The sequence below is a fragment of the Sinocyclocheilus grahami genome, unplaced genomic scaffold (assembly GCF_001515645.1).
Source record: "Sinocyclocheilus grahami isolate Dianchi unplaced genomic scaffold, SAMN03320097.WGS_v1.1 scaffold1032.1, whole genome shotgun sequence".
Taxonomy (NCBI): domain Eukaryota; kingdom Metazoa; phylum Chordata; class Actinopteri; order Cypriniformes; family Cyprinidae; genus Sinocyclocheilus; species Sinocyclocheilus grahami.
The window spans coordinates 93,343-119,387 of record NW_015506211.1 but is presented as its reverse complement, the minus strand read 5'-3'; the positions used below and the strand labels follow the sequence as shown (position 1 = coordinate 119,387).

At 36.5% G+C, this 26,045-nt stretch overlaps 1 protein-coding gene across 1 annotated transcript in view; it reads right to left on the bottom strand.

Annotated features, from left to right (window-relative positions):
- Nucleotides 1–5,350: 5,350 nt before the first annotated feature.
- The window catches only part of nherf1b (NHERF family PDZ scaffold protein 1b), a 46,847-nt gene continuing 26,152 nt past the window's right edge, over nt 5,351–26,045 (bottom strand). The window contains exons 4-7 of the mRNA XM_016251154.1: nt 13,367–13,410; nt 8,067–8,177; nt 6,871–6,945; nt 5,351–6,384 (exon numbers count right to left, since the gene is read on the bottom strand). Of these exons, the coding sequence (XP_016106640.1) occupies nt 6,313–6,384; nt 6,871–6,945; nt 8,067–8,177; nt 13,367–13,410 (302 nt within the window). The 3' untranslated portion in view covers nt 5,351–6,312. The remainder of the gene's footprint in view (nt 6,385–6,870; nt 6,946–8,066; nt 8,178–13,366; nt 13,411–26,045) is intronic.

Below are 26,045 nucleotides of genomic sequence, written 5' to 3'. Positions count from 1 at the left end.
TAAAAGAAATGCACTTAGGAGAATCATTCCTAAAGCAATATAGATTTCAAAACACTACACTGATTCAAAACATTTCTAGAAAGACTAATGGGATAGTTCACCCAAAAAGTGACAATTCTGTCATGATTTACTCACCCTGCCTTGCTGTGAGACTTTTGAATAAACTTTATGCTGCTCTTTTCCATACAGCAATAAGTTATAGTGACCTGCTGTCAAAACAAAATAACACATGATGACAATTTTCATTTTTTGAGTGAACTGTTCCTTCAACATAACTAATTTTCAAGCATTTTAGCTCTAAACAAGTAGCTTGTGATTTATCCATTTCAGCAGGTAAATAGCCTTTGGGAGGTTTGGTGCTTGTACCCTTTTTTTCTTAATGACTTTGCAGATTTGCAGGTTAAAATACATGACTGACATTTATTTTTGTATGAAAGTGTGGTTTTAAAGGGAACGTGATGAAAACAGTAACACTGCCTTAAGTAACTAGAGCAGCATCAATGTACAGCAAGCAATTCAGGTTTGTTACCACAAACTGGTCTTTAAACTTAAATTAGTCCAAATAGTATTTAAACTTGATCAGAATATGTATATTGTACACTAAAGGTATATTTGATTGGGAAGCAAACCTTGTTTGTTGTACCAAAGTATATGTATATTTTTATTCAAATGTTGGATAATGTTAACACTATCAGACTTGTCTTGCAGCTAAACTAATGAAATTTAACCCAGTGGCATTTCCACTTTGCACATAATTTGATATGGTGTATCTGATGTGGAATATTTCCACGCTGTTCTTGTGTGCCATACGTTTAAATAGTTGTTTCATTCAGGTTCTGTCTCCCAATTAGCTGAGATGTAATTAATGGCATTTGTATAACTGAAGGCCGTTTAAACATTTAAAGGGTTATTTCACCCAAAAATGAAAATTAGCCCTTAAATTACTCGCCCTCAAGTCATCCTAGGTGTATATGACTTTCTTCTTTCAGATGAATCCAGTCGAAGTTGCATAAAAAATTGTCTTTGATCTTTCAAGCTGTTTCATGGCACTCAGCAGGTGTTGCATGCTTCAGTCCAAAAGAAGTGAAATAAAAAGCGCCCATCCATAAAAAAGTGTCTCACACGGCTCCGGGGGGTGAACAAAAGCCTTCTGTAGCATATCGATGCGTTTTTTGTAAGAAAGATATCATATTCAAAACGTAATAATCACTTTAATCTAGCTTGCTGAGCGCAAGCTAAATCCGTTTGTAAACGGAAGCAGTTCCGGGCGGATGACGTATGAGGTCGGCTTTGCGCATGCACCGCTCAGAAGTGACGAACGCGGAAAAGCAGCGGAGAGATCAAAACAAAACAACGGTCACTAATTAGAAGTACAAAATGAGGATTTGTAAAGAAGAATGTCGGAGGATTTGGATATAAGCCAAGAGGAGACTGGTTTTCCTTTGCTAAAGTAAGGAAACTTTGCTTCCTTTGATCCTGTTAACAAACGTTGGTTTTCACGAGACTCACCGGCGCATGCGCAGCGCTGAACTTATACGTCATCCTCCCGGAGCTGCTTCTGTGTACAACTGTTAGCGCAAGCTACATTAAAGTGATAATTACGTTTTGAATATGGATATTTTTCTTACAAAAACGCATCGATTCGCTACAGAAGGCCTTTGTTTACCCCCCGGAGCCGTGTGAGACGTTTTGTTTTTTTATGGATGGGCACTTTTTATTTCTCTTCTTTTGGACTGAAGCACTGTAACACCCGCTGACTGCCATTAAACAGCTTCGCTACAGAAGGCCTTTGTTTACCCCCCGGAGCCGTGTGAGACACTTATTTTTATTTATGGATGGGCGCTTTTTATTTAACTTCTTTTGGACTGATGCATGCAACACCCGCTGAGTGCCATTAAACAGCTTGAAAGATCAAAGACAATTTTAATATAACTCCGACTGGATTCATCTGAAAGAAGAAAGTCATATACACCTAGGATGACTTGAGGGTGAGTAATTTATGGGCTAATTTTCATTTTTGGGTGAACTAAACCTTTAACCAGTTTTAGAACTGCAGCGGAGGCCCACTCACTCCAAGGACAATAACTATAACTATAAAGTTTAAATAATCGCTCTAATCATTCTCTGAAGTGCGCACCTATAGTAGTAAACGGAATGTTATCATCCACTAGTGTGGACGTGAATATAGTTATTATAGTTATCATTCTTGGTATGAACGGGCCATTACTTATGTGAATACTATACATTAGTGATATTCTTAAGAAGGTAATATAACACACTGATATGATTGTTTACTATCAAGCCCCTTTTTGTTCTAATCTATTAACATTTTCTATTAAATGAATTTAGCTATTTCGAGACATGTCATTGTCATTTCAGAAACCTCTTGTATCTAATTTGTCCAGACTAGGGTTGCACCAGCCGTTAGTGAGTTCTTAAATTGGAACGTAAAGTCCACACTAGAGCTAATTTGTAACTATTTACTTAATTTTGTTGCACAATTTGTTCTTATGTCAGAACATAGCTAGTAGGTTGTAAGCTCTTCGAAAAGTAGTTGCATAATATAATGTTAACCTTCAATGATCCAACAGTAGCCTGCTGCGCAACAGTCAGGTTCCGGAAGTAAAAACTCCATTCATTTTAACCATAAGGGAAGTGATTTTGAAAGATGATTTATAAACCCTTAAAGACAGACCTACTGTGTGCTATGAGGTTGTTAATCTATGCTATATACTTATTTTGAAGCTATCAACCAACATTAATTCATCAATTCCTTATATAAAGAACCTATTGCTTCAGTCATAACAAATGGGCCAAGTTCATCACCTTTCAAATCGCACAAGGGGAACCGCTATCTCCTTTCACTTTTGCTTCAACCCTTCAGCCTCATATTCGCTTCAGTCCAAATATACGGTACATCTGATAACTTATCAAGGTACAACTACAGTACAAATTCAGGTGTCCGTCAAAATTGACCAGACACCTGAAATGTAACTTTTTTTTTTCAGTGAAATCAATGTAATATATATTTTTCAATAATATTTTTCTTTTTTATTTTGTATTTTGAGAGAATTTCATGGTACTATTTAATATTTATGCAATAATTATGATACATTTTTCCCATTGAAAATAAATTTTTAAAAAATTATTATTTTTCTATTTTTAATTATGGCAGTATTTCATGTTAAAATAGAGACAATGCCTTTAAAATCCAATTTTTTAAAGGCAGATTAGTGCCATTTGGTGGGAGTAAAAAAAAAAGAAATAAAAAAACTTCTGAAATTCCATGCTTTAGACATAAATATATTTTTTAAGTTGTGGATTTGGATTTATATTTAGCCATTCTCAAAGACAACTTTTTGTAAAGGTTTAGAATATTATTTTTTCCCGAAATGTTGGTTTGAAATGTCATTTTTGCATTAATTTTACTGCAGTCCCACCTGAACAAAAATACATTTTATTACACATAACATCAAAGTTCAACAAAAATGTAACAAAAAATGAACGAATTCTTTATCAGAGGTTAATCAATCTGATTTCAACCTCTTATTTTTGTGTGTGTGTGTCTGCGAGTGTGTGTGTCTTTTTTGTACTCTTGATGTTTTAGAGTGTCTGTCACCCCTTCCTTGGTTGTCTGTGTTTTAACTTTTTCGAATCAAGTCCAATTTTTTATTTTTTTTTGTGGTCACAGTGACTGCAATAAAAGTCACCGAGTTCCGTACCATTCCAATGAAGTAGCGATTTTTTAAATTTTAATCTTTAGCTACTGAGTTTTAGAGAGAAATCGATTTACTTAAAGCTGCAGTCCATATGTTGTGCCTCTTTGTCGCCATCTCTGTTTGAAAACCTGGAATTGCAGCTGTGTGCGGAATTATCTAGCTTGCGTGGGTTGTGAGTCGGCACGGCTCCAGCGTGGATGAATCTAATGTTCTGAAGGGTATATGTGGCAGTCAGTCACCACACCGGTGTGGATATTTACTGTACTTCGCAATCACAGATTCTAGCCTATATCTTGGAATATGATCCAAATAAGAATTTTCACCGTTTGTTGCCATCTGAACAAGTAAGTAACAAGTCTGCCACGTTTGTTCTGACCAACTGAGGAAAAAAGCATTACCATAAATCTCGCTACCAATGGTGATTAAGTGTAACGATCGGTTAGCTCATATCACATCAAACCGTTCAAATTATTATTATTGTTATACTTTATTCTCAAATGATTAATGTTAACAACATCAGCATCGGTGACTATGAGTATAGTGTGTATTAGTGTGTAGATTTCAATTTCTGCACTGTCTAATTGTCATACTCTTCAAATTTCATATTAAGAAATTATTTTTAACCCAAAAAGCAAATTATGCTCCCTTCGAACTGGTTTTCTTTAAAATACAAATCGTGTGTAATCCCAGGCTATCTGTAATCAGAAGCACATTTATAACGGGAATATAATTTAATTTCATTCACATGTGTTTCATAAACGCATAATCCTTTCTGGATTACAATCCACCATCAAAATGATACATTTAATTATTCCGGCTGCTGTGAGAAAAGGCTATAAACGATTGGCCACCTGCAGCATCCTCACATGTGATAGCCTACTAGCCGAGACAACTACTTTATGTTTACAGACGTGATGTAATGACGCAGTGCCATGCTCGAATTTCCCGCGAAAACTTACCCCTTCCACTCACAAGCTAACCGTTGTGAATCGGGCTAAAGTAAGGCGATAGTTTTGAACACCGGCTGGTTATGCACTTGCTCAAATATTGATTCGGATCATTTTTTACCAAAAAAAGTTACGGACTGCAGCTTTAACGTTACCTGTCCAACAAGAAGTGACTTGGGCATTTTCTCTTTTTGGCCCATTTTCTCCGCCATCAGATCTTTCCACTTTGTGCATGCCCAGTATTTACGCTCTATGTCAATCCTTCTTTTTCCTGTATTAAGACATCTTCTGCTTCTTCATCCGAACATTTACGGATTCTCCCGTTGTCTCCGCTGGTAGAGCATGAAAAAATGTTAAAGTTAAAGTGCGTTCCGTTGACTAATTTTCGCGCTTCGCCTCGCCAAACACTATGCTACTGGCGTATGACGTTTATCACGTCGATTCAACATGGCGAAATACAATTAAAACTTTTCATATAAACTATTACATGTACAGTCTTAATGTCACGTGAGTGTACAGCATTAAGAAAACTCTTCATAAAAAAAACTATTTATTTTACTAAGGAATGCACATTTAAAAGCCCAGGATTTCTGACATGTAACTACTAACTTAAAATGCTGCACGTTCCTTTTCACATAAAGAGCAAATGAGCAACTTGGAATCATTTGTGACCCAACAACTGAGTAATTTCCCAAAATATATTTTCTGAACAAAATGTATTGTTACATGCCAACATCCAAACATCTCAATCCTTTTTCTACTTAATGTTGTATTTAATACAAAATGCTAAATTGCAGATTAGATTTCAGTGTGCTCGGTCATTCAAAATCATCAAACACACTCATTGGCTGATAGTCAGGAGTTTAGGATTCACTTCTATCCACTCTTCATTTGGTCCTTCATTATAAAACAATGAAATTAATCTCAACAGAATTGGTAGAGAAATGAGACTGAGTGGCTATAAAAAATCAATCAGAAACCAAACTCACTGAACACACATGGCAGAATCACATCTGCTCTACGTCAAACATGCTGGATTAGATACAATGGCTCTGTTCAGAATAGCATACAAACATAATATTATCTTCTGTGTAATGTATTGTGTGCACAGTTGCTGAAATATCCCTCAATGCAATGTGACTTGGCTTTCCATTTTCCAAGTTTTAATCAATTGTTTAAAGTAAAAGTACACAGCATTGAATTAATACAAAATAAACTTTATTTTCAAGATTATAACTGGATGCTGCTCATTAAATTAAACATGCAATGTAGTGGTTGTGTGACAAAAGTCTACAATACCACACAGTATGCATTACAGCATAACACTACTACTACTACTGTTTTACTATATTCTAAAACAGTATGCAGTTTTCAGTCAGCAGTCATATTACAGTAAGTTAGTACTCCATTCTGAACACAGCCAATGATTGTAATACATCAGTTGTAGAATGTTACATTCCATTTCCCCTGTAGCTGATGCCATCTAATATAATCTGTTAGTAATTAACATACATAATTCTGGATACATATAAATCTGTGTGTACATATACACACTGTACATACATCATATTGAGCCTACTCTCGGTTTCATCAAGTCTTAAACAGAGCTGATGGAGGGACGAATGTGTGGACGGACGACCGGGGGTCTATAGGTTACTGAAGAGTTCATTTTTCTTGTTCCAGTCCATGGGTGGAGCTCTCTTGTTGGAGCGTTTCTGGTGCGCACGCTCTTTCACCTGCTGGAGGGACAGATTGAGCTCTGGGATGGCATCTGTGATGGATGGCTCCACAGCCTGAGAGGAGGAGAAACAAACATAAACCCATGAAATAACCTAAAATGGTCACTTTCAGAGTCTGTTACGAGAATGTGCTCAAGTGACAGTGGAATTCTTGGGCTTGAGCTTCAGAGTTTTCTCAAGCAAAACACTTCTGAAGCCTGAAAAGATTTTTTCATATATCCATAAAGGATGAAGTTTGACGTACTTTCAGAAAATTTAATGCTATGTTTGAAACGGAATACCAGCTGCTTACCACACATGACCTACATACATTATACGGCTTACTATTTTAAAAAAAATAGTTTGTGAAAGAGTATGCAATGATAAATGTCTAAAGGTGTATGCTAGATTGTTGTCACACAACCTCATTGTTTAATCCTGCAAAAAGAAATCCATGGGTGGAGCTCTCTTGTTGGAGCGTTTCTGGTGCGCACGCTCTTTCACCTGCTGGAGGGACAGATTGAGCTCTGGGATGGCATCTGTGATGGATGGCTCCACAGCCTGAGAGGAGGAGAAACAAACATAAACCCATGAAATAACCTAAAATGGTCACTTTCAGAGTCTGTTACGAGAATGTGCTCAAGTGACAGTGGAATTCTTGGGCTTGAGCTTCAGAGTTTTCTCAAGCAAAACACTTCTGAAGCCTGAAAAGATTTTTTCATATATCCATAAAGGATGAAGTTTGACGTACTTTCAGAAAATTTAATGCTATGTTTGAAACGGAATACCAGCTGCTTACCACACATGACCTACATACATTATACGGCTTACTATTTTTAAAAAAAATAGTTTGTGAAAGAGTATGCAATGATAAATGTCTAAAGGTGTATGCTAGATTGTTGTCACACAACCTCATTGTTTAAACATTTTTTATTCAAGTGTGTACAAGTGTACTTGCAGTATAAAAACTATTAAACTAGTAGTTCACTGAAAGTATACTTCAGTACTTTCATAAACTAAAAAGTGAACTAGAAGCATTTAGCTAATAAATGAACGGTACCTCTAAGTTCACTTGTACTGTAGTTCACAGTATAGTTGCACTAGAAAATAAATTCTTATCATGTCCTTAAAGTTCTTCTGTTAGACGTAAAATACATGTAAAACTAAAAGTATACATTTATAAACTAAAAAGTGGGCCAATTTAGTAGAAATATTGAAATAGTAATACACTTACAAGTATACTACAAGTACACTGATATTAGTATACTTATTACATAAAGTAAATTTAAGTTCAAGGATATTTTCCAAATATACTTTAAGTATGCTTTTTTGTGTGAGTATAATAAATTATGCATGTTTGATTTTGTGAGTGGCACATCTTTAATTTTAGTTTTGTGTAAAAATATCTTAACCCTTGGCATTTTGGGCAAATATGTCAACAAAAAGTCATTAAAAAGCATGGCTGATATTACTTGTACTTCTTTGTCACTTCAGGAAATGACAAAAAAAAAAAATAATGTAAAAAACCTGAAACGTTCATGTTAAGCACAATGCATTGTGGGATTGAGTACCCAGTATGCAGTGTGCTCTGTAGTATACTGCATATTTTGGCGACTGTAGTAGTAGGTCACCTGGGTATTCTGTTTATGTAGAAAATTCTAAACATCATAGTTCAGTCTCACCTCAGTGGGCGGAGTCGTGAGGGAGGCATTGGAGGATGCGTTGGATGGGGACGGACTTATTGATAACTTTGAGTTCTTCAGCTCCACGTCTTTGGCCACATTTCCATTAACCTGAACAGCAGATGGTAAAATGTCAGATCATCATAGTATGAATCTCCTAAGGCTCAGTGCTTCGCTTTGTACACTAGGGGTCAGACATGAGCCAGTAAAGTGCTGCATGGCAGCTGCAGTGTGTGGGCCCCAGGCTGCTGGAGACAGAGCTTCATTAACTGAACGAGTGGGCAGCATTAGCCAGGCATCAATACTGCTCCTCTGACAGGTGACAGCGCCCCCTTATTCCCTCCTGCCAGCTACATCTGACAAGTCAACCATTAGCCAGAGGCAGAAGAATCACGCTGAATCCCTCTTACTTTCCCCCACAATCCTCTTTAGAGAAACCGCCCTCAGCGTCTCTCTCTTCTGGAGACACAGACTCTAAACTTACCTGTACCTGATCTGTCCGTGTCAACTTCAGCTTGATGTGCACAAAAATGAAGGTGAATTCAGGAAGTACAGCTGTAAATAAGTCTCTTGTGTGTATAAAGTCGTGGACTGATATATCCAGAACTACAGCACTCTTGCTTCAATAAGAATCACTAATGGAATCTGAACCAGGACCATTACGATTCCCATCCCTAATGTTAATGGTCGATAAAACACATTCTTGCTCTTCACATGCACTGCATGGTCAAGAATTATGTGGTGTATGACACATAAACAACACATATGACCCATGAGCTCTTAGCACTAGTTAAATTAAACCAGTTCAATTAACAACAGAGGCCTTTTTGAAGAAGGCTGACTGAAAATGTTAAAACCTGATAGTGATTAAAGGGGTCATATGATGTTGCTAAAAAGAACATTATTTTGTGTATTTGGTGTAAATGAAATGTGTTTATGCGGTTTAAGGTTAAAAAACACAATTTTCCACATACCGTACATTATTGTTTCTCCTCTATGCCCCGTCTTTCTGAAATGCGTCGATTTTTACAAAGCTCATCATTCTGAAAAGCGAGGTGTGCTGTGATTGGCCAGCTATCCAGTGTGTTGTGATTGGCCGAATACCTCAAGCGTGAGACGGAAATGTTACGCCCCTCACCATACTGTGATGCCGTGTCCGGCCGGAGCGACGAGACAAAAACATTAAAACCCATTTTAAAAGAGGCATTTGTTGCATTCAGTGGGGACATAATTACAGATTATAATGACTTATACTGTGCTTTTACGCATTGCATCGCGCCGCGTAAACATAAAACCATGTCTGCATTTGTGATCGGAGAAATGACGAACAACAAGTGCTACTCTACACTGCTTTGTGATTGGCCGAATAAATACCTCAAGCGTGTTAAATGTTACGCCCCTCACCATACTGTGATGCCGTGTCCGGCCGGAGCGACGAGACAAATACATTAAAACCCATTATAAACGAGGCATTTGTTGCATTCAGTGCGGACATAATTACTGATTATAATGACTTATACTGTGCATATACGCATTGCATTGCGCCGCGTAAACATAAAGCCATGTCTGCATTTGTGATCGGAGAAATGACGAACAACAAGTGCTACTCTACACTGCTCAAAACTCACGTTTGAATCATCAGTGGCAAATTCTTTAAATATGAAAAAACGTACTTACAGTCTGTGAGTCAGAACAGCCGGCATTGTAGTCTACTCTCCCAGGATCAGGACACAGTCCTCCATAAAATGTGCTGCACACATCTGAATATTTGGGTTGAAGTGTTCTGGAACAGTGTTGTAAATACTACTTAACCACTGATTTCTAGTCGTGTCCTCTTTTGGAAGACCAAACAAAGTAGTTTCGCTTTCACAACGAAACACATGGCGGGCTAGAGTGAGGAACGGCTGGCTGTAACATTTCAAAGAGAAAGAAAAAATTAAAATCGCATCATATGACCCCTTTAATCCTGTCAAATTCTGAATAGAAATTGATCTTCAACCTCTAATGGGCTTCTTTCATGCAGTGACCTTTTATCATTGGCATAATCAGAAATAATTGTGTAATACAGCCACAGACTTCCCTTCATATTTGGCTAGAGGGCTGACTTCACTAAACACAACAATATGCTAATATTTCAGTAATAGTCTAATATAAAAAAACATGCAAAGGTTTCCAGTGACCTCTGAAAAACTTGCTTTAGTGTTTTTTCCTGCTGTGAGAAACCAAGTTCAGGCACAGGTCAACATAAAAACTCAAGTTGCTGTATTTATTTGGCAACGAGTACATTGAATAATAAATCAAACCCAAACTGGAAAGTGCACATGGCTGAAAACTGAGAAAAAAATTGGATCTCAATATCCAAGTAGTCTATTTGCTCTGAAACTGTGATTTTTGTTTCATTTGACATTTCATTTGTAGCCAGTTTGATTCAAAATATCAAATTCCAGAACTTTGTTTTTTTACTAAATTATAATAACAATATTTAATCATTACAAATGAACCATATTTTGACAATGATGCTCAATGTTATTAAAGCAACAAGCCTCAAGAGACCATGAATAACAGTAATATAATATTTGCTGAATCTGCTGCATTTATCTATTAATAGCCACCTTAATACTGCAAAAAGAGTTTCATTTAATGTATTGATTCTAATACACAGCTGTCAGAAAACAATGTGCATACAACAACCACATGCCATAACTTTTTTTTTTACACAGAACCAAAGCCTGGAACCTCAATTTACCTTAAAGTTTACTCTTACTACCTCACAAAAACAGGTATTTCACTTTTGGAAACGTTATTCTAGTTGCATTTGAGAAACAGCTGTGCCAGTGATATGATAAAAGACACCATTGTTCAATAAATAATTACATTCAATGATATTAATCACAATAGATCATTCTTCCCGACTTTGAGCTTTTCATGTCCTTGAACTCAAGACCCATTTCAGTGGAAATTATAGGTGACTTTGTTAATAACGACAGCAGAATATTCATCACTTCATCAATATTGAATAGCAGTAACTTATCATATTTGAGCTTGATTTTCTTTATATTTAATATTTGTTATTGTAACGCATTAAAGGGATAGTACTCCTAAATATTTCATAATTTACTCATCAATACTAGTTGTTCCAAACTAGTATGACTTTATTTTTTCAGTGGCACGCATAAGAAATATCAAAAACAAACAAATCTGTGATTTTATTTATTTGTGCATACAATGAAAGTCAATGGTAACCAAAACTGTTTGGTTGCCACCAGCATTCTTCAAAATATCTTCTTTTGACTACACAACTATTTTACAACATTAAGTTTTTCTTTTGTATTGCAACTATACTAACTTTCTATACTAACTATACTATAACTTTAGGTATTCTGTTAGTCTACAAGCTATATACTTCTAGCCCACATTTTATCTTATGGAAGCACACTTTGAAGTATACTTTCAGTAAACTACTAGTTTAATAGTTTTTATACTGTAAGTATAATTCTTTAAGTGAACTTAACATCAAACTTATATTTTCTATTTATACATGCATTTGTGCATTTTAAGAATACTACTAGCTTCGTATTTAGGTTCTTATTTACTTGAAAAACATTTAACTGTACTAAGAAGATTTGAATTATAAAACGGATAGTTCCAGTCCTTGATTCTGATTGGCTGAGCTACGTTCGAAGCTGTTATAAATTACTCTACAAACACACACCTTTATTTATTTCTGTGTGCTGCTCGGCAATCACTTTGTTGCAACCACAACTGATTCTGATGAACTACATTGTTTGGTGGAAGAATAATGTTTTTATTAAAGGGTTAGTTCACTCAAAAATTTAAATTAGGCTGTGTTTTACTCACCCCCGAGGCATCCTAGGTGTATATGACTTTCTTCTTTCAGACGAATCCAGTCGGAGTTATATCAAAAATTGTCTTTGATCTTTCAAGATGTTTAATGGCACTCAGCGGGTGTTGCATGCATCAGTCCAAAAGAAGTTAAATAAAAAGCACCCATCCATAAAAAAGTGTCTCACACTGCTCTGGGGGGTGAACAAAGGCCTCCTGTAGCGGATCGATGCGTTTTTATAAGAAAAACATCCATATTCAAAACGTAATAATCACTTTAATCTAGCTTGCGCTCACTGTTGTACACAGAAGCAGCTCCGGCAGATGACGTATGAGTTCAGCGCTACGCATGCACCGCTCAGAAGTGACGAACACGGAAGCGCAGCGGAGAGATCAAAACAAAACAACGGTCACTAATTATAAGTACAAAATGAGGATTTGTAAAGAAGTCGGAGGATTTTGATATAAGCCAAGAGGAGACTGGTTTTCCTTTGCTAAAGTAAGGAAACTTTGCTTCCTTTGATCCTGTTAACAAACGTTGGTTTTCACGAGACTCACCGGCGCATGCGCAGCGCTGAACTCATACGGCATCCCCCCGGAGCTGCTTCCGTGTACAACTGTTGGCGCAAGCTACATTAAAGTGATTATTACGTTTTGAATATGGATATTTTTCTTACAAAAACGCATCGATTTGCTACAGGAGGACTTTGTTCACCCCTCGGAGCCGTGTAAGACACTTTTTTTTTATGCATGGGCGCTTTTTATTTCACTTCTTTTGGACTGATGCACTGCAACACCCGCTGACTGCAATGATAGAGCTTGAAAGATCAAAGAAAATGTTTAATATAACTCTGACTGGATTCGTCTGAAAGAAGAAAGTCATATACACCTAGGATGCCTCGGGGGTGAGTAAAACACAGCCTAATTTTCATTTTTGGGTGAACTAACGCTTTAATATCATTACTCTTTATTTGCTATGTTTTATTTTGTGAAACCTTAATACGTATATGGAATAAACGTTTTATAAAAGCAATAAGCCCCATGAAGCCGTGGTTTACTCCGCTTCGCGTCATGCCTTATGAATGTAAGTAAATGAGATGATAAATGATGACAGACTTTTCATTTAGGGGTCATCAAAAGGGACAGTGAAAAATGAAAATTCTGTCATCATTTACTCACCCTCAAGTTGTTGCAAACTTTTATGAATTTCTTTCTTCTGTTGAACACAAGAGAAGATATTTTGAAGAATGTTGGTAACCAAACAGTTGCTGGTAGCCATCGACTTCCATAGTCTTTTTTTCCAACATTCTTCAAAATATCTTCCTTTATGTTCAACAGCTGAAAGAAACTAATACAGGTTTGGAACAACCTGAATTAGAAGAATAATTTACATTTTTGGATTAACTATCCCTTGAATATGGCCTGCTAGTATTCTGTCATTTGATCTGTTGTCTTACCGTGTCCTCCATGTCTCCGTTGACCACAGGTTCAGGCAGCGGTCCTGTGGGCAGAGAGAAGCAGAACAGGTCAGTCCCAGATCAAACCTAGTACATCTGCATCCTTCAGATGGGACTCTAACGCTCCTCATCAGAGACAGCGAGGAAGCAAAGATAAAACAAGACACTTCCAGACCCCTAGAGAATAGCTAGTATGACATTCACTCCTTCTTGGGTTGCAGTGAGCAGATGTCGACTCTGTTACATACAGGACCACAGGTATGTGCTTCATTTATTATTCAGATGACCATCATCACTGTGGTGAGAGCCATGGTACCTAGATACCTGCCGACCCCTGCAATTCTATTTGGAACAAAATCTAGAGGCCTTCATAGTGGATTACACATTAACAAATGAACTGACATGAGAGACGAAAGACGTATGTGGAGATCTGCCAAGACTTGCTTGTGAAAATGCACACATACTTTCAAAAAGAGCACGTATTGGGGAAATAATATATTTTAAAGAATATATTTAAGTGCAAACATAATATAATGGTTTCGGGCATTTTCGGGTATTTACAATTACGTGAAAATTACAATAGCAGCTGTTTACAGTTAGGTGAAAATTTATATTAAATGCAATTAGCTGAATATTAGAGTGCTTTTTGACCCACTTAAGTACATCTTTATATTCCTACTGTCTTTGAAATATGTTTAAAGTGTAGTGCCAAATGTACTGATACAGATTTATGGTAAACTAAACAATTATTGAATATCATTTCTATTGAAACGTGGGTAACACTTTAGTTTAGGGATCAATTCTCACTATTAACTATTAGTTGCTTATTAGCATGCATTTTACTAGCATATTGACTGTTTATTAGTATTTATAAAGCACATGACCATATTCTACATCCCTAATCCTACCCCATACCTAAACTAACAACTACCTTACTAACTATTAATAAGCAGCAATTACAGTAGGAGTTTGAGGCAAAAGTTGTAGTTAATAGTGAGAGTCAGACCTTAAAGGGGTCATATGATGTTGCTAAACAGAACATTATTTTGTGTATTTGGTGTAATGAAATGTGTTTATGCGGTTTAAGGTTCAAAAACACATTATTTTCCACATACTGTACATTATTGTTTCTCCTCTATGCCCTGCCTTTCTGAAACGTGTCGATTTTTACAAAGCTCATCGGTCTGAAAATCGAGGTGTGCTCTGATTGGCCAGCTATCCAGTGCGTTGTGATTGGCCGAATACCTCAAGCGTGTGACGGAAATGTTACGCCCCTCACCATACTGTGATGCTGTGTCCCGGAGCGACGAGACAAAAACATTAAAACCCATTACAAACGAGGCATTTGTTGCATCCAGTGGGGACATAATTACTGATTATAATGACTTATACTGTCTTTTTACGCGTTGCGTCGCATCGCGCCTGTAAAAGGCACAATATGTAATTTTCACCGCTAGAGGGCGCGTATTCAAAATAAACAGAAACAAAGGCGTAGTTTGATGACGCCGTGACTGAGTGTGGAATCATGGGAGTTGTGGTCTTCATCCCCACAGCCGACGCAATCCGACGGGACTCGGGCAGAAATCATGTTCATGGATGAGCTAATGATTTATTAACGTAGCAGAATGAAGCATGGTGAGGCTGAAAGCCGTCGAAGCAAAACGAGGCCGCTGAACGAGCGTGACACACGGCTCGAAAGCAGCGGAGCTTTTATTATGCCACACTTTAACGCTTCCGCTGCTTCCGGTCGTGTGTATGTGGGGTAAAGCAGCGGAGCTTTTATTATGCCACAGTCGAGCGCTTCCGCTGCTTCTGGTCGTGCGTATGTGGGGTAAAGCAGCGGGGCTTTTATTATGCCACAGTCGAGCGCTTCCGGTCGTGTGTATGTGGGGTAAAGCAGCGCTGTTTTATCATACTAGATACATTTGAACGTTCTGTTATAATGCTACTCTGTGCGGTCGTCACCGGTCTATTAAAACACATAACATATTAAAGCGTCTTTGGTGTTTCCATGTTTTCTACAAAACAAAACCGGAAATCGAGGGGTTATGACGTCATTGGCAGGCGACACAATGACACTATGAACACGCTCGGTGTCACTAGTTAAAATTGCTTATTTCTCTGGATTTAAACATTCTTCGAAACATTTGGGATAATGCAAGTACACAAGTCAGCAAAATATACAACACTGTTCTAGTGGCTTTTGGTTTTAGTGGTCTTACATATTGTGCCTTAAATAAGAAAATAAGAATCGTTTTAAGGTATCATAAGTTCAGCATCAAATGTATATACTACAAAGAGAATGCAATCCCAGAATGTCTGTAACACATAACCAGACACATACAGTGTGTTATAGTTATACTTTCTAAACAGTGTAACAGTTGTGTATTTGAAACATTTATTTGTGGTGCTGCACAGTTGCCTGCTGGGCTACAATTGTAAGTCTTATACTGTAAATATGTTAGCCACTTGTTTATACACCAAAGGACAAGTCAAAATTATATTCAGTAACTACTTAATTTTGAAGGGTCACAACAAACCACCAGTGAGCGGTGGAGACGCAGAGTAACTGTAGGTTGTTTATGGTTACCAAGAAACGCCACAACTTGCTGCATTAACATTCAACTGTAATCGACTAGATTATGAAAAACTATGCATTACTTCATGCTTACATAATATTAAATATTTCAGAACTATACTGATGTTCCTACCACCAGCTGGCTACAGAGTTTTTAGGAAGAACAGCAAACTAGTAAGGCAGATAAGAGAATTGAAAAATAATCCCAACACCCTTACCGTCTTCTTGTGTCTGAATTTCTGTCTTTCTACCGCCGTCTGAACACTACATGAGTGGCAGAAAACTGCAGGGAAGATACGATAACACTCAGATCCATCTGGCCCCTGATCGGCACAAAACACACACATCACTGGCTGTTTGGACACTTCAGACGCCCTTCAGTCCCAAAACAGCAATCTGAGAGACACTCCAGACCGGCACCTTGGAAACCACACAAATGCTGCTTCCAAATTTGGGTGACAGGCAGCAGAGAGAGACAGAGAGTGTGTGTGTGTGTGTGTGTGTGTGTGATTGTGTGTGTGAGAGAAGAGAAAACAGCTGAATGTACGGCTGTGTAGAAAATAGAATCCTAGCTCACTATGAATATACTACTGAATACTGCACAGTATTTGCCTACACATTTGGAAAAAAGTAGCATTAGAAATAATAGGCACTATTTTACAAAAAACAGCAAATTGTTGTCATATGACTTGGCATCCATAATTAAATTTTGTATAAGCATATTTAGGCATTCTGTTCAAATAAATGTTAAAATAGATGGCTGACATTAATTAAATTAATTTCATTTGTCACACTGGAAATGGAAAATCATGTGGAGCGCATTACAAATTACGGCAAATGTAGCAGGTCAACTATATACAGTATACTGCAGAGACAGTAGGAGTAGCATGTTATTATGATATATTTAACATGGCCAATTTGACTGAAGTGATTTGGCTGTCTAAAAGAATAATCTGACTGAAATAGTTTAATTGGCTGAAAACACTTTTTCTGTTTAGTGTGTGATCAGCAGGCCTATAAGAAGTCTGTGCCAGCAGAAACTCCTCAGAAATATCTAGAGATTTATGAAGAACTGGAACACCTGTTATTTAAGATCTACACATCCCCTGCTGCGTGACTGTTTGTTTGTTCAGTATTTAGGAATTGTGCCTTCCCCTACCAATAATAGTGCAGCATTCATGGTTTCATTTTACACCTTTAAAATCCATTCCTGAAGAACTCACAAATTTTCAACAAAATCAGCACGGTTTTCACAAAAATATGAAGCAGCACAACTGTTTTCCACATTGATAACAATACAAAAGTCTTGAAAAAAATGTAATTTTCCAAAAAATTTGTATGTATGCAAATGATATAATATCCAAGGTACACATTTCTAGTAATTGCGCAGTTCATTTTCATATTGTATTGTCAGAAAGTTTTGGAATATTTGTCCTCTCCCCAAATATGTCACTACCGAAACACAGTCATAATAATTTAATTAGAAGGGTTATATTGACCTATTAAGATTTTGCTTACATTTACATTGTAATATATATTTGTGCTATTCTATTTATTTATTTTTTTACAATATTGTTAACAATATTTCAAGTGTAATTTATTAGATTTGTTGTATTTTGAATTGAATCAAAAAGTTGATCATACTGATTTCAAAGTTACGGATCCATTAGGTTGAATATACATTGAACCAAAAACTATCAAAACATCTTAGTTGATAATTCAGTATACTTTATTTTTGACAAAACATCTCATGTTTTGGTAGTGACTGCACATTTTCGGTAGTGACAGTAATGCTTTGGTAGCGACCACAACGCATTACAGAATTTTAACTTGCATATTAAAACACTACTAAAACATACTAAAAAAATAAAAATAATTGCATAACTGTACTACAATGTAGTTTATTTCCCCCAAATATGAGGATTATGTGTTCCCTTTTGTCACTACCGAAACGCCACCAAATGTTTCGGTAGTGACAATTTTAGATCATTTTGAAACTATTTGAAAGATGCTAATCAGCACATGGTTAGCTAGCACAGTTCTGCCAATTTGACTGAAGTGATTTGGCTGTCTAAAAGAATAATCTGACTGAAATAGTTTAATTGGCTGAAAACACTTTTTCTGTTTAGTGTGTGATCAGCAGGCCTATAAGAAGTCTGTGCCAGCAGAAACTCCTCAGAAATATCTAGAGATTTATGAAGAACTGGAACACCTGTTATTTAAGATCTACACATCCCCTGCTGCGTGACTGTTTGTTTGTTCAGTATTTAGGAATTGTGCCTTCCCCTACCAATAATAGTGCAGCATTCATGGTTTCATTTTACACCTTTAAAATCCATTCCTGAAGAACTCACAAATTTTCAACAAAATCAGCACGGTTTTCACAAAAATATGAAGCAGCACAACTGTTTTCCACATTGATAACAATACAAAAGTCTTGAAAAAAATGTAATTTTCCAAAAAATTTGTATGTATGCAAATGATATAATATCCAAGGTACACATTTCTAGTAATTGCGCAGTTCATTTTCATATTGTATTGTCAGAAAGTTTTGGAATATTTGTCCTCTCCCCAAATATGTCACTACCGAAACACAGTCATAATAATTTAATTAGAAGGGTTATATTGACCTATTAAGATTTTGCTTACATTTACATTGTAATATATATTTGTGCTATTCTATTTATTTATTTTTTTACAATATTGTTAACAATATTTCAAGTGTAATTTATTAGATTTGTTGTATTTTGAATTGAATCAAAAAGTTGATCATACTGATTTCAAAGTTACGGATCCATTAGGTTGAATATACATTGAACCAAAAACTATCAAAACATCTTAGTTGATAATTCAGTATACTTTATTTTTGACAAAACATCTCATGTTTTGGTAGTGACTGCACATTTTCGGTAGTGACAGTAATGCTTTGGTAGCGACCACAACGCATTACAGAATTTTAACTTGCATATTAAAACACTACTAAAACATACTAAAAAAATAAAAATAATTGCATAACTGTACTACAATGTAGTTTATTTCCCCCAAATATGAGGATTATGTGTTCCCTTTTGTCACTACCGAAACGCCACCAAATGTTTCGGTAGTGACAATTTTAGATCATTTTGAAACTATTTGAAAGATGCTAATCAGCACATGGTTAGCTAGCACAGTTCTGAACAGTTGTACACACATAAAAATTAAATGATATGGAATAACTCCTAAAATAGAGTGCTTAATTTCAGAAAAAGGGTGTTCGGTAGTGACGTTCCTTAGAGTTACAGGTTTTTCAGACTTTTGAGCACATTTACCTCAAAATGATGGGGCCAATCTACTCACCCTGCAGCTATGAGAGAGAGGGACATAAATATTTCCTGATCATAAATGTAGGGGTGTAGTTAAAATCAGTCTCAGCCAATGGACTAAAACATACACCGTTTCGGTAGTGACATTTTTTTTACTTCACTTTTTAAAAGAATCAAATAGATATTTTTTAAAACAACAATGGAAAAAAAATTATTTCAATATTTTCACAAGTTGAAATTTAGGGGTTAGGGTTCGGGACAGCTACCTCCCAGTTGAAAGTGCCCAATAAATGATGATTTTATATATATTAAGCTTACTAATATTTTAAATATTATTGTGGTTTTCAATAGAGTATAGAAGGATCTTAGTAAACATCTAAGGTTTGAAAACTTAAATGCTTTTTAGATGTGGGACAGCAGTTTGGACCAATTCTGTAGAATGGCCCATATACAAACAGAAAACAGTTACTTTAAACTGTAATAATATTTCACAATATTACTGTTTTACTGTATTGTAATCAAATAAATGGGCACTTCGGAGTGAAAACAATCATGGCCACCATATTGAAGGGTCGTTCCAAACCGAAGTGCTCAAAACTGGCCACTTCAAAGGGCCCTTCGGAATGAAGGAGTTCGAAGGGTACAACTGATGGACACTTCAGGCTCCCATGATCCTTTGCGCAGATTCTTTGCATGATGACGGTGCCTCCGTATGGGCATGGGATGAAGACGCAGAAGGGCACTTCAAGAAACAGTTGTTTGGTCCCCTACACCCTTCAACCCTTCGAAGCTCTCACTCCGGAGGGTAAACCCTTTGAAGGGATTAGGGCATAGGGATGAGCCCTTCCGAATGGAACGCAGGGATAATCAGCATCACCAACAGCTACTACTAGAGGTCATATTTGGTAAGCTTTCCATATTTTGGCAGCTTACAGTAGAGATCAGTAGCCTGGCAATGACTGTAAGGAATCCGGCACCTGCTGAGTGTTTAAACCCTGTGGTACAGTGATATGAGACTGATCCCAATTCCCAACAGCTTTTTCCTAAATTCACCTCTGAATAGTTGTTATTGCACTTAAAGGTATAGTTCACCCAAAAATGAAAATTATGTCATTAATTACTCGCCCTCGTGTTGTTCCAAACCCGTAAGACCTTCGTTCATCTTCGGAACATGATTTAAGATATTTTTGATGAAATCTGAGGGCTCTCTGACCCTCCCATAGACAGCAAGGTAACTACCGCGGTCAAGGTCCAGAAAAGTACCAAGATGATCGACAAAGTAGTCCGTGTGACATCAGTGGTTCAACTGTAAAGTTACGAAGCTACGAGAATACTTTTTTGCGCAAAGAAAACAAAAATAACGACTTTATTCCACATTTTCGTCTCTACTTTTGGAGTGAATAAATCAGTCCAGTTCATGCATGAATCTTTGTTTCAGAATCAACACTGGCTGATAGAAATAAACAGTCAAATCTATATGTTGCATTTTATTTAAAATGAAAACAACCTTCCCTTCATGAAATAGTGTGTTTTATATATATTGATATATAAATAACTATAGGCTATTTATTAATAATACACTGATTTTACTCACCAGTGAACCACACCATGAGCCAGAGAAAGAGGGACATTATTATTATTTTCTTTTTTACTATTTTTACTACTATTGTTTACTACTTTCAAAAAAAGTGCTTTGATAGTTTGGTTGGAAAGTGCATGATAGTACAGGGTCTGTCCATGGAAGCATGTTGTATGATTGCTGCTTATTCAATGTATCAGTAAAACTGCAGTAAGGTTGCATATTCAATACAAACATTAAGACTGAACAATAATTTTAAAGGGGTCCTATTATGTACATTTTACAAGAATGTGTGTCTGGGAAGTTTCAGCTCAAAACACACCACAGATCATTTATTATACCATGCTGTAAAAGCCCATTTTTGGGTAAAAAAACAAAAATGCATTGTTTTCATGTGTGTCTCTTTAAATGGAAATAAGCTGTTGCTCCCCACCCTCTTTCCAGAAGTGGGAGGAGCCTTTACAATTGTGCCTTGCCCAGTGTTGCCATGTCCACGGTTTTCCCGCGGAATTTGTGCTACTTTAACACTGTTGCTGCGGGTTGTTTTTCATGTCCGCGGGTTGAAGCGACCCCGATAACATGATATTTAGCCCATGGAATGCGAATTGTACCAGAGGAACCCTGCAAAAAAAAATTATTTTACCCCCCGGAACGCGATTGGGCTAGTTTTGAGAAGCAATTGGGTTGGTTTTGTTGTGAAAACCTGGCAACCCTGGCCTTGCCTACTACAGTATCAACAAACAAAACCTCTGTTTGTTTTTGATTATCATCTCTATTGCATGTGAATTTGCAGTTCCTCATCATCATTAAAATGGTATTATTTGCCTTTGTTTAACAAGTCTTGTTAGTATAAACTTCTGATATACGGTTTTCTGAGCACGTAGACACAAAGCATGTGCACAGAAAGCCGGCTCTTTCACATTAGTTGTCAAATACACACAAACACAGTCAGTTATATCAAATGGGCATCTCTTGGACATGGTAACAACACACTACTAACACAACTCAACCACTACCTTGCCCCCTCATTTTATTTTTTTGTGTGTATGCCTTGGAATTGAATTATTTAAATTATTTAATATTGTGACATACATTCTCAGAAGAAAACTCAGGACTGCATGTTGAGGTGTTTGAGGGAGTTCAGAAACAGTGCTTACTGACTTACATCAACCGCCTTTGGACAGGGTTTCTGCAGGATGTTTAAGCTCAAATTTATGACTTTTAAAGACCTTTTTTAAGACCTGCACAAATAAAATGAATACCATATGAGGGGGGTGGGGCAATGTTTATGGTAACATATTAAACTGTAACATGACTGTAAAAAGCATGATTTACAGTTCAGATACAGATTTTCACAAAAACAACTAGTTTTTTTAAACAATAAAATTCACATTTCAGCCTTTAAACCATTTTTAAGAAAATGGATGAGTCAAAAGTATGAATTATTATGTTAATTTAAACTATTATAAGCAATCAATTATTATATGAATTAACATAAATATATTTTACTGTCTTAATTGTTTACACTTTTATAATGCATTAACTTCTTGTCGATCCACCAGTGCGCATTTACAACTCTGCGTGTTTGCGGCGTACAAACATGTGTTAACTTTCATATTGAACAAAACCAGCAGACGGGCTGATTGAAAATGCACATTCATTCTCTGCCAGCAGGAGGCGCTTTCAGAACGGCAGAAATGATGCGGTTTCCACGGTAACAGCAGCATCTGACTTTGAAACATGCAGCTCTCATGTTTATTTAATGAAATCACAGCCTTTTGAAGTTTAATCGTCACATTAAGCCAAATCGCAATTCTTGTCTTTCCGTCCCCAAATTTAAGACCTCTTGAAATCATAATTAAGACTTTCTTGTATCATTTAAGACTTTTTATGGCCTTAAATTTGATACATTTAAGACTTTTTAAGGACATGTGCTTTGTAACTTTGCAAATCTTTTTCATGCACAAACAGCAACATTACACACTAAAGGAAGTTAGTACTTAGATAGGACCCCTTTAAAACATTTATACATGTTGGCTTATGCAAATTCCTGCATATGCTAATTTATTTTTAAACATAAAAATGAATAATTCAATAATTCAGTAAGGTGATGCGGCATTATTAGGATTAAATATGAACTAAGTAAATTATGAGAAATTTACATGTTTTTAACCCTTTAACTCCTACATATCCTCACACTCAGCTATAGGCTGCCATCCATTCAATCAGCAGTGCCATTATTACCAGTGTTGTGGGAAATGCATTACAAGTAACGCAAGTTACTTAATCAGATTACTTTTATCAAGTAACTAGTAAAGTAACTCATTACTTTTTAATTTACAAGAAAATGTCTGAGCTATATGTTTTCAAACGGGTAAAACCAGTTACTTTGTTTTCCCATTTATTGACTGACAGCTCTCCTGTCCTTATGTTGAGAGAAATCAGGAGTAAGTGCAGAGGCATTGTGTGCGCTGAGTAAACATGATGTTACTGTAGTTCTGGACTAAATGTGAATATGACTTTACTCATATCTCACTTGCACAAAAACAGATTCAGTATTCCTCAAAATAAATAAAAACAGTGAAATGCAAACTCAGAATATGAAGCAAACCTGCAATAAATGTTAAAATAACACAAATATCCTTTATGCATTTAATCCTATTATATTAACTAATGTCTTTGCTGCTGACCTTCGATGATCCAGTTCAACCGCACTAATAAGCAAAAATGATTTTAGATAAACATAACATTTGTGTGTCTTTTTTTTTTTTTAATTCTGAAAAGGGTTGAAATAAATATATTTTACTGTCTTAATTGTTTACACTTTTATAATGCATTAACTTCTTGTCGATCCACCAGTGCGCATTTACAACTCTGCGTGTTTGCGGCGTACAAACATGTGTTAACTTTCATATTGAACAAAACCAGCAGACGGGCTGATTGAAAATGCACATTCATTCTCTGCCAGCAGGAGGCGCTTTCAGAACGGCAGAAATGATGCGGTTTCCACGGTAACAGCAGCATCTGACTTTGAAACATGCAGCTCTCATGTTTATTTAATGAAATCACAGCCTTTTGAAGTTTAATCGTCACATTAAGCCAAATCGCAATTCTTGTCTTTCCGTCCCCAAATTTAAGACCTCTTGAAATCATAATTAAGACTTTCTTGTATCATTTAAGACTTTTTATGGCCTTAAATTTGATACATTTAAGACTTTTTAAGGACATGTGCTTTGTAACTTTGCAAATCTTTTTCATGCACAAACAGCAACATTACACACTAAAGGAAGTTAGTACTTAGATAGGACCCCTTTAAAACATTTATACATGTTGGCTTATGCAAATTCCTGCATATGCTAATTTATTTTTAAACATAAAAATGAATAATTCAATAATTCAGTAAGGTGATGCGGCATTATTAGGATTAAATATGAACTAAGTAAATTATGAGAAATTTACATGTTTTTAACCCTTTAACTCCTACATATCCTCACACTCAGCTATAGGCTGCCATCCATTCAATCAGCAGTGCCATTATTACCAGTGTTGTGGGAAATGCATTACAAGTAACGCAAGTTACTTAATCAGATTACTTTTATCAAGTAACTAGTAAAGTAACTCATTACTTTTTAATTTACAAGAAAATGTCTGAGCTATATGTTTTCAAACGGGTAAAACCAGTTACTTTGTTTTCCCATTTATTGACTGACAGCTCTCCTGTCCTTATGTTGAGAGAAATCAGGAGTAAGTGCAGAGGCATTGTGTGCGCTGAGTAAACATGATGTTACTGTAGTTCTGGACTAAATGTGAATATGACTTTACTCATATCTCACTTGCACAAAAACAGATTCAGTATTCCTCAAAATAAATAAAAACAGTGAAATGCAAACTCAGAATATGAAGCAAACCTGCAATAAATGTTAAAATAACACAAATATCCTTTATGCATTTAATCCTATTATATTAACTAATGTTTTTGCTGCTGACCTTCGATGATCCAGTTCAACCGCACTAATAAGCAAAAATGATTTTAGATAAACATAACATTTGTGTTTCTTTTTTTTTTTAAATGCTGAAGAGTGTTGAACTTTCTTCTCCTGCGTCCTATTCTTAATCCAGAATAGCAGCACAGCTGAAAGGTTTGTTTGAGCTGTGCCCTCTACTGTACAGATGGGAATTTACATTTCCTTCAGCCTGAGGCTTGTTGATTTCACTTTTGGTGTGAAAGGACTTTTGTATTTACCAAAAATAGAACCTTATATATTAAAAAAAAAAGCCCAGCCCAGATGAGAAAAAGTAATGCAAAAGTAACGTAACGCATTACTTTCCATAAAAAGTAACTAAGTCATGCAATTAGTTCTAGAGAGTAACGCAATATTGTAATGCATTACTTTTAAAAGTAACTTTACTGTCGGCACTGATAGCCTCGTGGGCAGCGCGCCGACATATAAGCACATTATGCTTCGGACGTCCCGAGTTTGAGTGCCGGTTCACAAACCTTTTCCCGATCCCGTCCCCCTCTCTCTCTCCCACTTCGCTTCCTGTCCAAAAGTAACTTTCCCCAACAACACTGGCCATTACAATATTTACTTGTACTTCTGATACCTAAAGTCCCCATGAAATCAAAATTAAAGTTTTTTGGGTGTTAGTATCAATATGTTAGTCTTAAGGTTATCTATAAGGCAGTGTGCTCCAAAACAGTGACAAAATTCAGATTTAGAAGATATAAGCATTCAAAGCTTGCAGTTCGTCACTTCCGCCAAAACGGCTCAACGATTTTTTTTGACGTCACATCGTACTTCAGCTTCTCATCAAACTTTCTGTCCAATCAAATGCTCTCTAGAATCCGAAGCCCCGCCCCCTGCACTATAAAATAGATGCTGAAGCCGCGGCTGAAATCGGTCACTTGTCCACAGAATTAGTATTCTCTGTGCAGTGAATGGCACGTAGTGCACTATATAGGGGACAGGGAACGATTCAAACAGTGTAAATATGCTTTCCATTGAGGAAAAAAAGAAGTCTGGCTTCACGCTGTGTCACACTAACCACCGCACCGCACACACACTCTGCTCCGGTCCAGAGACACTATAGCACGGAGCGGATCACATGCGCGAGTCGGCGCAGACCACAAAATGTATCGGAGCTATTTGAATTCTACAAAGAATGCTATATTTTATAGCAATATGGATGAGATTGTGGCTGGCATACCCTGTCAAATGC